Below are 16,347 nucleotides of genomic sequence, written 5' to 3'. Positions count from 1 at the left end.
AGATTTCACCTCCTACAGAGACTCTCTACTTGACCGTCAATATTATTGACCGCTTTTTACAGGTAAGTTGATTAGAGCTTTAGGCTTTAATAATCGAGTTTTGTTTGTATATAATTACCTTGTGTATTTGTGGCATACAAGCAAATTTCATTGCTGGAACTGTTGTATTAGCGTTGTAAATTATCCGATCATAATAATACGTCTTGACTTAATTATTTGTCTGGTTAAAAATCGTTTTAGACCCAATCAATTCATCGAAGTAAACTACAATTGGTCGGTGTAACTGCTATGTTAATAGCTTCAAAATATGAAGAAATTTACGCACCAGAAGTGGCAGATTTTGTGTATATAACAGACAATGCTTACACCAAAAATGAAATATTAGACATGGAGGTGACTATGTTGAAAACATTAAATTTCAACTTAGGAAACCCTCTGAGTTTACACTTTCTTCGGCGTAATTCAAAAGCTGGAAATGTAAGTTATCTTTAAAATTGCTATAATTAAATTTAGAGCGTAAAGCTTAGTCCCAAAATATTCAAATTAGGTAGTCCTTGAAGAAGCTAACAAATTTTTCTAATGAACTTATTTGATAATTATAAAATTATAGCTTATGTGCTCATATTGTTCCATAGCACTTATACAGTATACGATATATTTACAATTCCTTTAGGTCGATAGCCAACACCACACCATGGCGAAGTATTTCATGGAATTATGCTTACCAGAATACGATATGGTCTCTCTTTTACCCTCAGAAATTGCCAGTGCATCTCTTTTACTAGCTGTTAAAATTTGTAATCAATTCGAATGGAACGCAACTTTACAACACTACAGCGGTTATACAGAAGAAAAGCTATATCCAATTGCTCGAAAAATTGTTAATATAGTATCTAAATCAGCTACATCCAAATATCAGGTTAATACTACTAAAAATTTCTTCCTGCACTTTATCGCTTACATCACAGCTTAATGTCTATCTAATATACTTCTAGACAAAAGACACTTATTAATCGCTAGTTCTGCTTTAACTCATAGGCTGTAAGAACCAAATATTCCAGCAGTAAGTTTATGAAAATCAGCTTAAGCACTGATTTGCAACCCGACAGGATTTCTAAAGCGTTTGGCAACTAAACATTTTTTTATAGATGGTAACAAAAACGTATTTAGTGGGTATATCGATGTTTACAGATTGCTATATTGTAAAGGCAATATTTACGGTACTAGAGAGATCATACTATGAAAAATTATTAGCCAAGAGCGTATATAATGATTGGAATACTGCCTCCTGTTCCGCGTATGAATTTAATATTAATAACTTGTGTTGCTATAGTTACGGTTGGCGGTTAGATAAGGTGTAATATTAGATTATAAATTGCCCAATTGTAAATTCTCCTCTAAGTTTATGTGTTACTCATTTGGGAAGGTCATTGTTATCAAACAGTAATTGTAAACTGAATTTAGCTTTGCCTTTTGGTTAGAAATGCTATAATATAACGCCTTGTGTAAATCTCGGGCTCATTTATTAATATTTTGTATGCAAAACCTAATAATACTTATGCGTATATAACACATTCTTGCTTTTCACTCATGTAATGTATTAAAAAACATTAAAAATTTTAAATTTAACAACAGAGATTATTAACAGTTTTTATTTTCAAGTAGAAGTAATCAGGGCTAACCCGACGAACCATCATCGACCCTATTCGCATTCATTATGACGTCGGCACTCTTACGTATTCATATGAGATCAATATACCACAAGAACCATATATCTTCGAATCACGGATAAGCATTCACATGGTTTTAAAAATAATAAAATAGCCAGAAAGTGGCCTAGTACACCGTACTAAATGAATAATATGTATTACTGTATAATTAAGATGATATACGCGATAAGGTACATATAATACAAAATCTTCATAGTACAGGTACGATTGTGCAACCTCATAACGTAAAAAAAAAGCAACACAAAAATTAAAAATCACAGGTAAGTACCATCAGATGGCTAGAAGTAACAACGACACGAACGCTTCACTATGCTAGACTAACTATTCTAAGTGTCAAAACATCACTAATACGTGTAAGCTTAGAAAAATTTATGGTTGGTACTAAAAATGAAAGACAATATAACTGTCTGCAACAAACTAGTAATAATCATTTTATATGCGGAGATATTTACTGGGAGATCCCAGAAGCTTGCCTTCTGGGATGCTTCTACAGCAATTTCATAACAAATAATTAGGTAATATCCATCCGATGTATTCATGTAAAACAGTAATTCTACAGATATTAGTAGAAATTGAGTATTTAACATGAATGCTAAATGTACTTCAGGAAATAGAAAATTGTTATATTATGGGTAGTTACAATAAAAATTTACAGAATATTACAGATGGCAATGAGACGCTAACTTTCTTCTTGAATATTGACGTTATTCCCGTTCTGTGCACTAAGAAGATTATGAAAATACTTCAGAAGTTAAACAATATTACGTCAATACTGGACTATCAACATACCTAGTGCCCATTTCCTTGCTAGAAGCGTCAATTTGGGCTTCGAGTTCCAAGCATGCTTGCTCAATATCGTAATTTTTTCGCACCATAGCAAACCAGCTGTAATTATATAATACATGTAAGAATATTATGAAGTAAAAGAACAGAAATGTAGTATAAGTTTGCTCTTAAATAACGTATTTAGCCTCAAACCTAAAACATCAATAAAACCTTGTCTATACCATGAAACTGTATGACGCTGGTTGCTCATATATAACCATTAGAATTATATTTTATTTTCAGCAGCAATAAACTGTACTCTGAATTCACTTACCTAGCTTCTAAGTTAGCCAATTCACTTCCACAGTTTGTCTATGTGTATAGCAGACGATAGATAAATATAAAATTCATTTCGCAAATACCTATGCGAAAGTATAAATTACTGTATTTACGCTACCTGCTCGTTCTTTCTTTGCCAATTAATTTCTTGAATTTTTCTCCTGTACAATAAAAGAATCAGAAATTTTTTCCATAACGTGAATAAGGTACCACAAACTTATCGATAACTTGAAAAATATTACCACCACTCATTGCTGAGAATGTAATAGAGAAGAAAATAGCCGACAAATAACAAATTACGCTTACGTTAATCCTTGCACTTCTTTTCTTTGGTTAGTTAGCATTTCATTTAGTAATCTACATCACAGACAAGTAAGATACAGCAAGCCTTAGTCATGTAACGCTATCGATGATGTCAGATTATATAAACTTTAACGTCAGATTATTACTCTATATAGACCCGCCATGAATTAGAGCCATATTTTGTCAATAGTTGTAAATTAATAATCCTGAAACAATAAAAAATTCCATCATATAGTCAATGAGTGAAGACTAGCTAATATACCAACAAAAAGTGCACTATCGAAGTAAAGTTACATCTAAACATAAGATCTATCAAAACATTAAAATATCCTTGGCTTATAATACGATTGAATAAATTTATACTACTACTGAGGCCATAAAATACCTAACAGCCTGGTGCTCTAGTTGCGCCGAAGAATTATCTACACATTCTTTCCAAGCATGCGGGTCATTTCTTTGAGTTACGGGAGGAGGAGGCAACTCGTACCTAATAAGAGTGTAGGAAAAGATTAAAACAACCACAATAAACCATCATTTTGTATAAGCTATACGCTTGTCAATAATTTTCAAGAGTTTTATGCTTGATCACTACCATATAATTGGCTAGTAGTTTGCAAGTTCTAGTAGCCATTGTTCAGTGTATTAGTTATTATTAAGAACATATTCGTATAATATTAATACCTTTTCATACTGAGAAGATCCATGGGTTGATTAGCAGCTATTCTTTCAAATTCTTTTTTCATAATAGGCGTCTAATCCATTTATATCATTATCATTAGTAGAGCTTTAACATCACGAAATGAGTAATATCTGAATGTCATGGATAGCCTTAATACTGCAACATTGCTGCACGAACAAATTACATCTATCGCCATTAGCTAGTACGCATTGGTCAATTATCAAACTGAGGGATATCAAGATTTATCAAGTTATCTTAGTCAAATGCTAACAATATGACATTATCATGTTGCTGAGATGAATAAGTATCCATGAAAGCTCGACAATAGTCACACTTTGAGTACTTTACGCATGTTAATCATGACTACAGTGAAATTTTAGCACTAAAGGCCTTGTACTGTAATCGTCATCAAGGTAGTTGTATTTCAGTTTCAGTTACTAACACGTCGTTAATATAACCATATTTCGCTTGAAGCTATTCAAAAATAACCGTAGAAACTTACTACGAAGGCGCTATCATTCGGTGGTGGTAAATTCTCTAAATATTTCTTAGAAGGTCGAAAACGTTTCGTTTCTTCTTCAAGTAGATGGTGTACCTGCACGATAATAAAAGCATAATATAAATCATTTGAAAACGATATGTTCATCATTGCTCATGGATTAAGAACTATTTCTATTCCACGCAGACTACATCCATTGTAAATTAATGTCAATTATTCAAACTTCAACATCGTTGTCGTTAACTTTCTAAAGCTAATTCTCAGCGTGTGAACGATTTCATCCGTCTTATTAACGCACTACTTATAAGAGAGATTACAAATTGTCGCAAATTTCTAACACAAAATCTACTGTCAGTGTTTCAATGATCCACTTTGACAATCGTTTCACATCCTATTGACTACGATATGTATCGCCAATGGAATGAACTAGATAACTGATATTGATTACGAAAGTCTAATATGGAATTTCAATTGTCTGTCGTTCAAGCATGAAGAATTGATTTCTAGGCAAGATCGTCAGTCGTTTTCATGCAGAAAATACAAGCCGATCATCAATTTCAGTATCCTATGAACGTGGACATCACTGCTTCCCAACACTAGACAGAATATTCTCATTTGTAGCATTGATAGTATACTCATTTAGCCTTTAAACTTACCATCTCTTTAATGTATGCATCTTCATACTCTCGATCAAAATAAGGTAAAGCATCGGTAGACATGTCGATTAATTCAAGGCCAACGTTGAACGTGTGCAATGGAGTAAAAGCTTGGTGAAAACAGTCTGTTGGAAATGCGTTCCGTACTCAGTATCTGCTGAGCATGTCTGTCGACTCTGTCCCTTGTTTGAAGATCTCACGCATGCGTACCAGTGTCTCTTCTTCAGAAGGCAGTATAGTATACGGTTGGAGTGGTAGAGTACAGTAGAATGACTGAAAAATGATCAGGCTGACTAGTGTATTTGGGCATTTCAACGACCTCAACACGCTCGACGCTCGACTCCACTCTATTCTACAGTATGATGAGAGACGACGGGTACGGTACGGTATAGTCTGGCGCGTTACAGTACGACACGGTGCAGGTCAGTACAGTTCGGTTCGGCACAGTTCAGGCTGGTCCGGTTCAGCACGGCTTAGTCCGGTTCAGTTCAGTAAGGTGCAGTTCCATTCAGTTCGGTTTAGTTTAGTTCAGTTCAGTTCAGTTCGGTTCAGTTCAGTATGGTGCAGTTCAGTTCAGTTCAGTTCAGTATGGTGCAGTTCGATGCAGTTCAGTTCAGTGCAGTTCAGTTCAGTGCAGTTCAGTTCAGTGCAGTTCGGTTCAGTTCAGTACGTACCAGTTGATGGTGTCACACTAGAATCCTTAATAACAGTTTACTAATAGCGTGGCATTACAGTAGTTGTATACAAACACTGCAACCTTGACTACTATATGAGTAGTAGGTAAGAGAGCGAGACGATAACTGGCCCTTCAGCGCAAAATAATAACCAGGACTATCATCTTTCTGGTCATTCTACTCTACGGTATCACTGAAATGGTCAATCATACTGTACAAAACCAATCTAGCCGCTAATTTAGACGGCAACCATCGACTGCATCTAATTGCATATAGCGAGCTTATTCGTTGTAGGCACACGTTATTGTAGTTAGAAGAAACTGTAAAATAGTCAGTCTCCAAATTGTAGCATATTGTAAGACCATTTCTGGTCTTTCTCTTTCTTTTTATACAGTAGTAGAGATCTCTATAATGACGTCAGGTTAGCTGAAATATATTGCAGTTAACCGTACTGTATGATATGCAATCATTTTGGCATGAAATTCTTTGCTGCACAGTAGTAGACATCTCTATAATGACGTCAGGTTAGCTGAAATATATTGCAGTTAACCGTACTATATGATATGCAATCATTTTGGCATGAAATTCTTTGCTGTACAGCAGTAGACATCTCTATAATGACGTCAGGTTAGCTGAAATATATTGCAGTTAACCGTACTGTATGATATGCAATCATTTTGGCATGAAATTCTTTGCTGCACAGTAGTAGACATCTCTATAATGACGTCAGGTTAGCTGAAATATATTGCAGTTAACCGTACTGTATGATATGCAATCATTTTGGCATGAAATTCTTTGCTGCACAGTAGTAGACATCTCTATAATGACGTCAGGTTAGCTGAAATATATTGCAGTTAACCGTACTGTATGATATGCAATCATTTTGGCATGAAATTCTTTGCTGCACAGTAGTAGACATCTCTATAATGACGTCAGGTTAGCTGAAATATATTGCAGTTAACCGTACTGTATGATATGCAATCATTTTGGCATGAAATTCTTTGCTGCACAGTAGTAGACATCTCTATAATGACGTCAGGTTAGCTGAAATATATTGCAGTTAACCGTACTGTATGATATGCAATCATTTTGGCATGAAATTCTTTGCTGCACTATATATATATAGCATATAAAGAGAGATATATAGGTTATATACTGTAGACTATATTCTATTGCAAGAATGTTATGTAAAATGATATAGGACTACTCAGAGAGGAGCAAATCGCGTCCTCTTTATAATAAAGAGACTGGAATGAAGATACTGTATACGACTGCAATAGCAGGATCGTTCTGTTAGGCGAATTTATACTGTATGCAGGAGTCTGAATATGCGATTTCGATACACACTTTCACGTTCTCCTCACTCTCTGCCTATAGCCTGATGTATGCCATACAGTATAAGAAAATGGCTGAATAAAGAGTATCAATTGCTGGCAAAATACGAGTCTAAGAAAATGGCTGAATATAAAAAGTATCAATTGCTAGCAAAATACGAGTCGCCTTCCCTTTTTTGCTTTATGCATCGACTGAGGATGTCTGTCTGTCCATTTACACTGGGCTAGGCACTACCGTATGGCACATAGTACTGCGCAATTGCTTGCATTCCTTCATTCATTTCCTTGTCAATCGCCGTTGTTTCTATAGCAACCGTATAGGCGGTGCCATCCTTTCTGATCATAGCTCATCCAGGACAGGGTCTCGTACACGTATTCCTTTCCAGTCGAAAGTTGTTACTTACCTTGGTTAGTTCACTATCGCAAGCGGTTAACGATATGGCGGGTTATGAACTAATGGAACTTATTTCAACAATTCTTAAAAGACAAAATTGACAAGTTATGGCGTAATCTATAAATTAAATACTTTCAAGAAGGTAAAATAAGCTGTAAAACCATGACGACTAGTCCCAAACCGCCAGAATTTTTTGAAAAAGACTCCTATATGACGGAGAGTCTCCTTTGGCCGCCATCAAAATTCAATGTTGACAACGATCGCTCTAATTCTAAATTGGAATCGATACAGGAAGAAATCAATGATTGCCAATCAAGAGAAAAAGACAAGAATGACTATCAACTGAAAATATCTGATTTAGAGGTTAATCGAGCAATAATCTCCGCTACATGTTACAGTCCTCTCATCGTCAATATTTTCTCCTCCTCTATAATATGCATAGAGGATTCAGTGATACAGCCTTTTATCTGTATTGTTGATAAAGATAAATTATCCTTAAAATACAGTAGTTTATTATCACGTAACGAGAAGTAGAAATTATTTCCAATTAAAGCTAAACCCATTCGCAGTAACAGCTATTACCTTAAAACTTTTAGTACAAAATAGACACATCGATTAGGAGATATCTTTATCAGAAACCACTTTATTATATACAGTTGTACACTAATTATAATTATTATTTTCCGATCTTTTAACAGGCAAAATTAAATCAAAATACTATCCATTTTGCAAAATTAAATGAGCGGCTAATTGTATTAGATGAAGAAAGGATGCGAGCACTAGAAAGAGTCTCGGAAACTGAAAAGGAAAAGAGAATCTTGGAGCAAAATGCTAATAGAGATAAGATAATTGTCGAAACAGAAAGACACCAGTTGGAGCAAAAATTAAGGTTCACCTTAAAATTAGTTAAAATTCTCATCTAGGAGATTAACGTAATTGATGTATACCAGTAGCCATAGTACACTGAATAACATTTGAAAATTTAGGAATGAATACCAAAATCAACAAACATTGCAAAATGAAATTACCCGACTGCGAGCGTACATCGGTAATGATATAAGCAGAAATCTGGAAAGAACTTGGCAAGAAAAAGCAACTGAAGAACAGGATAAAAATAAAGTTGGTCATTCTATGTTCATAACTTGGTCAAAATAACAACAAATAGAAGTGAAATATGTTAAATAGTAAAAATAAAATGCAGAATGTTAATTCTATTTATTGACAAATTCAGAAGATAAATGAATACATTGCTAATTTTGCAGCGACTTACTATGGAAAATGAAAGATTACAAGATACGATAGAACTATCAAATTTGCAGATATCGGCGCTAAATGATATGGTTGAAATGCTACAGAATCAAATTATAAATAAGGTATACATTTAGTTCATTAACTTCTCAAAATAGAATTTGATTCGAAATTGGTGCTAACCTAGCATTAGTATTGGGTATGATAGATGCGTACACAACAGTCCGTCAATAGAGAAATTAAGTATTAGAATCAAACATTTTGTTACTCAAATAATATTTATCTCAAATAGAGCCAAGAATCACTGATAACAAGTAAAGAGGAATCACTAGAATTATTATCAAGGTTTGCACATTAATATCTTAAATTCAAAGTATTACACTCCAATAGCAAGTCATGAAGTAACTTTAGAATTTCTTAAATAATATTAACGACGCATATTTAGATGGAGGCAGAAAGTCTATTCTCTATTGTTACAATTAAAATCAAATGACCTAGCAATGGAAAGACTTCAGCAGCAGCATCAACAGAAAGTAATTATTTCAGCTTTATCTCCTCTGATAATATGAAAATATTTGACAATTGTAAAAATATATTCCAGATTAGTTCATTACATAGGTCTTTAGAAGAGACTCGGAACGACAACCTAATTACATCTCGTGCACTTGCTAATGCAAAAGCTCAAATTCAGATTGAAATTAATCACCGTCAGGTAAGCAATTTTAAATATCATACATTCTTATATAAAAGATAATAAATTTATAAATCGCGCAATTATCGTATGGTCTGTAATATTACTGAAAATATCACAATTTATATTTCATAGGAATATTACAAAATCAGTTGTTGATGAAAGCTAATAATAACTTAATAACTATATATTAGAACAGGGATGATGAAATAAAACGCTATAAAATCGAAATTGAAAACCTTAGATCAAAATTATCCGAAGATGATCTATGTATAACATCTTTGAAAACTGTTGCAGAATCGTAAGTTATTTTCTATATCGTCATCTAAACCTGAATAATTCCATTAATTCTCTTTTTACTTGCATAGTATGACATCTACGCACGAAAATTTTATTCATTTGCAAAACAAAAGTCATAATGAACTCTCTGGCTTTAATGAAAGGCTAAACTTTGCTTGTAGTCGGTTAAAAACCTTACAAGGTACCTTCATTGTTGAATTTTCAAAATTTGGGCTCGAGTAGTGATACTGGTTCCTTATCGCATTTTATATTATGGATTCTCAAATTTTCTGAAATTTTCTACCACTAATGGCACTTGCACCTTTATGATTTCATTCAATCCATAAAATATGTTATCTTTTCTCTAAGGATTACTTGTTCGGCAGGCGACTTTGTCTCGCATGTATGAAATGAACAATCCTGATGAAAAAGATAACGCTATATTACCAAGCCAAGACACTGACCAGACAGTAGTTGAAATGAACCAGGATAAAATTAATGAAACTGATACTATTAGAAAAAGGTCCGTTTACCATTTTCATAATACTCTATTGAAAGTTAGATTTGGTACATATTTAAATTACAAAAACCTGCTAAAATTCAATATAATTGCCGCATGCATATGTACAAGTATGTTATCTTATTTGCATACTAATTAAGCTGCATTTTATTTACCCATTAAGTAGAATGAAACAGCTAGAAACTGACCTGCAACTGGTAACTGCAGATCGAGATCGACTAGCTAAAAAAATCTCTGCTGATTGCGAGCTGTTTGAGAGCAAAATTTTTGATATCCGTACTCAATGTAAGTCTAAATAATAACTTTCATAGTATTTTTAACACAGTAACAAAATATTAATAAACACGGCACTTTAGGATAGTGTTAACTTCTTATTATAAGAACAAATAATATCACATATAATAAAGAAGTTACTATGAAGTAAAATTGCATTATCTGTCAAATATAATATTAAGAGCCCTAATTTCCCTATTAGTTTTAAGTTATGCTCACAAAATCTCTTTAAAGTAAATATTAAGTGATTAACATAAAATGGCGTTTAAGCTAAAAAACACTAAAACGTGGCGTAATTCGTAATTAATTAGCGAAATCGTAAAGAGTAAATGATTGAATTTCAATATTAGTATCTATTAAAAGAATGAACTAAGACATTAAGCATCGAAATTGATATCACATCTTTAAATTAAGTAATTGAAATAAACACCAAAGTACATGATTATCAATAATATATAAGCTCTTTATCTTTAATAGTATAGTAATTCTTGGTTAATGCGCAAAAATACTACAATGAAATGTTTTATTCTGATTACTGTAATCAATCTATTACTCTGAACCTAGGCTAACTTTATAAATCAAGTTAGTACGGCATACTGTAGTACTACATTAGTATTTTAAAATAATACAAACTTCGTTCTTTTGATAGCAATTTGATTATTTTTTTCAAGGTTTCACCAATTATCAATGCATACAAGTACTTACTATTATTATTTTTATCATTTCTGCACCTGAATATTTTCTTTTAATGCTGCAGATCAGAATCAGATTGAGGAGCAAAGCGCTGCTAACTGTAGATTAAAGGATTTATTATCGGATAAAGAAGAGGTCAAGTATAAAAATGAAAATATTTTATGATTGTCTAAAATGCTGTAAATGCGCCCATTACGGAATAGTTTACAGTATCTAAATCATACTTAAAAATGTTAACAAGTATCATTACACTAGCTAAGAACTAATAAGTAAACCCTTTAAGTTGCAGTTGAAACTGGGTAATATTTGACTTATAAGAATATTTTTTAGAGTTTAGATCAAGTAAATTCAAAAATGTTAATAAATGTCAGCATATAGCTAAGAAAGTTTAATATGTAAATATTAACGTATAGTTTATGGGTAGCAATTAAAAGTTATTTAAACTTTTAAACACATTTTTTGTTTTTATCCGCAAATATTCTAATTTATGAATATTCATATATATATACGAATATACAGAACTGCAAAAAGCTATCGAGGCAACTTGAATTGAAAGTTAAAGACTTTGATAAAATCAGTGAAGAATTTCGAAAATGCCAAGAAAAGTTATCACAACATCGGCAAGTTATCCATAAAGGTGATTTTGACTAACGTAAATACTGCAGATATGATAAGTTATAAGGTTTATTATAGTAGTAAAGCAGCCTATAAATTCTGTTTCTCAAGTAAATTTCAAAATATAAGCAATAAATCTAACTGCAAATAAACTGAAACTTAAAGTGTCCCAGCCTTCCCTTTAATAGAATTATAGTAAGATAATTAATTTATTGTCTCATATAGAGGTAGAAATTTCTTTCGATAAGGAACGTAGCAGGTATAAAGATGAACTTACACAGTTACAAAATCAGTTACATGAAGCCCGCAAAGAAAGAGTTAAAACTGGTAAGGAAATCTAATACAGTACCAGGTTAAAAATATAAAATGACAATGATCCTAAAAATGTATCTTCTAAATGGAATGAAATCATTTTTTAGAGATTGCATATTATAACATAGAGCGCAATTATTCAGTAAAAATAAGGAATCTTTTCCAATATATCAATCATCTATTGCTCAAACTATTGTAGTAATAATGTCACTCTGAAGATGTTGCATATAATCGATAGATTTTATAAATAATTATATTTATTGCTTCGCTAAGCTATATATGGAAATGGAGCATTCCATGGACTATAAATTAAAGTTGTGTATTAAACCAATTATATTGTATCTATTGAATTTTTGGCACTTGCTTTTACGTGAATCTATAGGCCGGAATTATATTAGTATAGCATGCTCTATAACTCAAATATATTATCAAATATGACACTATATGATATTAAATCACGCTGATATTACAACAAGGCACAGTAAATACATATACAATAACACTCTTGCTATTTAGCTGTTATATACTGATAAATCCATCAACCAGATTGCCTGACTTAAGTACATCATTTGATTTATTAATAGTTATAACAGCTAAACAGATAAAACGGCATTCCACTCAGGAAATTCAGAGAATGACTCAGTTGATCGAAACCGAAAGACAAGAGCTATTGCAGCAGGTCAATAAATACGTTTATGAAATCCGAAGTTTAGAGAAAGAAAGAAATTTACTTATGGTATATAATATAAAACTGTAATTAAGCTTTAGCAAAATCATATCGCATTTGTTACCATCTAGCCTTAAAAATGTTGTATTGAGGCATGAGAGCTACCTAATAAATTATCTAATCAATGTATTACTGAAAAGAATTTTTATCTGATTTGATAGGTATTCGCATATACTTATTGCAATTTGTTACCTATACTAACTAACTATATTAAATTGCGTCAGGCTTCACTACGTCGAGAAGGAATCATACTATCACAACGAAAGCCTCTGCATCCAACTCAAAATGGGCGAAATAAAAATGAAAAAATCAATGCAGAAACAAAGTTAGTACCTGAAAATAGTGCTCCGAAGCCATTAAAAGATGATAATATAATTCAAGCACGACAAAAAGAAAAGAATCATGATGAAATTGAAAATATAGAAGACTTACCTGATGAAAATATTATTGATGGAAATCAATCGACTGCTTGGCCATCAGAGGAACGAATCTATTCCAATCTTGAAACTAAAGGTTAAAATTATGATCAATTCATATTCATAATTAAAAAGAATATTAATAGCTGCAGTAACTGTAGTAATGTTAGGTAAAATTTATATCATCTAATCAATTGTATCGTTTACCGATACAAATCTAACAGCAGATAATTTAATTTACTAGAAAATAATATTGACGCTCTTCAAGTTCTTGAACGATGGTCGGCAACGTTACTTAATGATTTAGATTAAGAATGTTATAAAATGGCAAATAACAATCCAATTATAACATGAAACGTAGAAGATTTTGAGTTAAAAGTAGTTCTACATATTATTACTTTCTGCTGCATTATGAAGAGACAACTTTATTTCATGAAATAGAGAATATTATTTTTCTTTGTTCTTATTAAACAAGTCTCTAGGACTAGTCTTCAGATAATTTACTACCAATACCTAACGGCCAATAATAAACAGTTGTTTTAAGGGGCAGCATTATCTATCAGATACTTATTTTAATTTATGACTGTCCTTTAAGTAAGCCTGAGCATTTATATTGTTAAGTATTCTTGGAATGTAAATATTTCGCTTTTACTTTTGTATATAACCATGTGCAGTATACGTTGTATAATCAAAACCTTACTTTTAAATTTACATTATGTAAGGTACTTACCTAAGCGTAAGTACGCAAATCATCATTTTATTTATGAGAAACGGCAGCGACTTTCTTTTCAGTAGTCTCTGGAAAAGGCTGTCAGGCTTATCTTAGTTAAAATGTAGTGAATACCCTCGATGCATACTGCTATAGCTGGTAATTTCTTTTTCGAAATCAATTTTCCTTCTTAAATTATATTATTATTGTAATTTAAACCTTCATAAATGTAACTACGAGTATATTAGCTCGCTTATTGAAGCTGATGTTTAGGAAAAGCTTCAATTACGGTAATGAACTACATGTTCACTACTAATGATTCGCACAACTACGTAAAATTAACTAAGCTGTTGTAGAGCATTGTATAAATCGTAATAGGAATCATCATTTGCCTGCTAACTATTAAAAGTGCTAACTAATTCATAATTTCTAAGGCGTCGTTAAGTTGGGTTGACTCGCAGATCGACAAATACTGATATTATGTAAAGCTATAAGGCCAACATTTTCAGCTAACTAGTATTACTGGACTTACAAATCAAATTTAATATGGTTACGGTACTCTATACGTTAGCATAGTAACGAAAATCACTATAAGGTGGGTATACGAGATATCGATTGCCTTTGCCTGTAGGCAGCATATTTAAAATCGGTACCTGCGCCATGATAAAATCTGACGATATTTTTTTGATAAAGAACAGCTGAGAAATTAAGATATTTTTCATCGATATTTTAATTCAGTGATCGCTGAGTGCCGTAACAAGGTTACCAAAAGTGAGCATTGTTAACGCAATTAAATCAGCGCTTTGAATACTCTTACAATATAGTGCAACATCATTAGAAATTGTCTACGATACAATGTAGTAAGATCATAAATTCATTATATATAGTGTATTAATGATAATTTTCACATATTTTGACTATTTAAAGGAAACCAAGAGTAACTGCAACAACCAAAAAAGACAACCAAAGCAAAACAATAAAAGTATTACTGTATCCTCAAAAAAGCAACAGTACATCTTAACCGTAATGAATAACAATAATAAAATCATTATTATTATTATTATTATGAAAGATGGCTTGGATGATCAGTAAAGTAATAAGCAAACCATAACGCACGATGAATGTTAGTTATCCAAATTACATTATGGTGCATTTACAATGTTATTGAACTAAATAAATTTAATAAGAAATAAGACTGTGGCTAATGAATTATTCTTACTCACTACAATTTTGTTAAAAATAAAAACACTAACGCATTATTATACTTTATAAAGTATTAGGTGAGTTATAAACGATACATTAATATTAGTTTAAACATAATTCATGCTGATAGCGACAATATATTTGATCGTTTATGTAGGTGGAAACATGTGAGTGTGTATATGCAGACATATATATATATATATATATACGGTACTTTTACATATATATATATATATATAGATAGATAGATAGATAGATAGATTCGAATCAGAGTGTTGTTTCAAATAATGAATGTGTTCTTAATGGGTATTTCTATAATATCAATTCGATAAGTAACATTCTGTTGCATAAATTAGCAACATGACGTCCAAGTAGTATTACGCTAGTAATCAGTTTTATACGAAAGATTAGTTATCAAGAATCTTAATAATATAATAACAATTGTAATAGTAATTACGACATTAATATTAATAGTAGCAATAATAATTATAATAATAATGATAACAAATCACGATTAATGCACTGTTAGCAATTTGGAATATTGCAATGACACCATTTTAAGATACGAAGTATTCTAAATAGCAATAATGGAAAAAGGTAAATTCGATCATGATCTTTATGCCATTGGCTTGGCTATCTGTCAATATCTTCAAAAACCAACTGAATTTGTAGTAAATAGCATCGCTGTAATTATGCTGATATAATGACATTTACGTACATATATAAATTAGCTTTATAAAGATGTAAGCTAACTATAATTATACATAGATACAGAAAGAGAATTAGATGTACAGATATTTCTAAATTTTAGCAACCAAGAAAAAGAAAACTATATGTATATATATATATATATATATATTATAATATATATACGTAGCAAAACGACATTTATCTATTGCATTGTTATCCATAACAAAATGGTACGAATAGCAATAACAATTGGCATTAATACTATTTCTCTATACCATAAGTAATATAATCTACATAAGAAACAAGATTATTCATTGCTCTTAAAACGTGATGGAAGCGCTTCACATCCATAGTCGAGATAATATTGTAATTAGAAATTTTTACAATATCTTACAATACTCCAATCGTGTTTGCTGAACGCAACGACTGCATGTTTTAATCCTCGTAACATCACATTATTAATGAATCATGTCCGCACAAGTGGTGTGTGTACAATCCGCAAGAATACATCATGAATCGACATATAGCATATACTAGCGATGCTATTCACGAGTTAAATATCAATTGATTAACTAAATAGAATAATCTTTCTAAGGCA

The 16,347-nt window shown here is 31.8% G+C and overlaps 1 protein-coding gene across 1 annotated transcript in view; it reads right to left on the bottom strand.

Moving 5' to 3' along the window:
- TRIADDRAFT_50080 (uncharacterized protein) overlaps nucleotides 1-5,034 on the bottom strand; it is a gene marked incomplete at both ends in the record, with an annotated part of 5,593 nt that extends 559 nt beyond the window's left edge. Inside the window, 9 exons of the mRNA XM_002110589.1 lie at nucleotides 2,520-2,615; nucleotides 2,830-2,867; nucleotides 2,953-2,995; nucleotides 3,141-3,191; nucleotides 3,284-3,343; nucleotides 3,523-3,624; nucleotides 3,819-3,889; nucleotides 4,319-4,411; nucleotides 4,972-5,034. Coding sequence (XP_002110625.1) covers nucleotides 2,520-2,615; nucleotides 2,830-2,867; nucleotides 2,953-2,995; nucleotides 3,141-3,191; nucleotides 3,284-3,343; nucleotides 3,523-3,624; nucleotides 3,819-3,889; nucleotides 4,319-4,411; nucleotides 4,972-5,034 — 617 coding nt within the window. The remainder of the gene's footprint in view (nucleotides 1-2,519; nucleotides 2,616-2,829; nucleotides 2,868-2,952; nucleotides 2,996-3,140; nucleotides 3,192-3,283; nucleotides 3,344-3,522; nucleotides 3,625-3,818; nucleotides 3,890-4,318; nucleotides 4,412-4,971) is intronic.
- Nucleotides 5,035-16,347: the final 11,313 nt, after the last annotated feature.

The sequence above is a fragment of the Trichoplax adhaerens genome, genomic scaffold (genome assembly GCF_000150275.1).
Source record: "Trichoplax adhaerens TRIADscaffold_3 genomic scaffold, whole genome shotgun sequence".
Classification (NCBI taxonomy): domain Eukaryota; kingdom Metazoa; phylum Placozoa; class Uniplacotomia; order Trichoplacea; family Trichoplacidae; genus Trichoplax; species Trichoplax adhaerens.
This window is presented reverse-complemented; position numbering and strand designations above follow the sequence as displayed.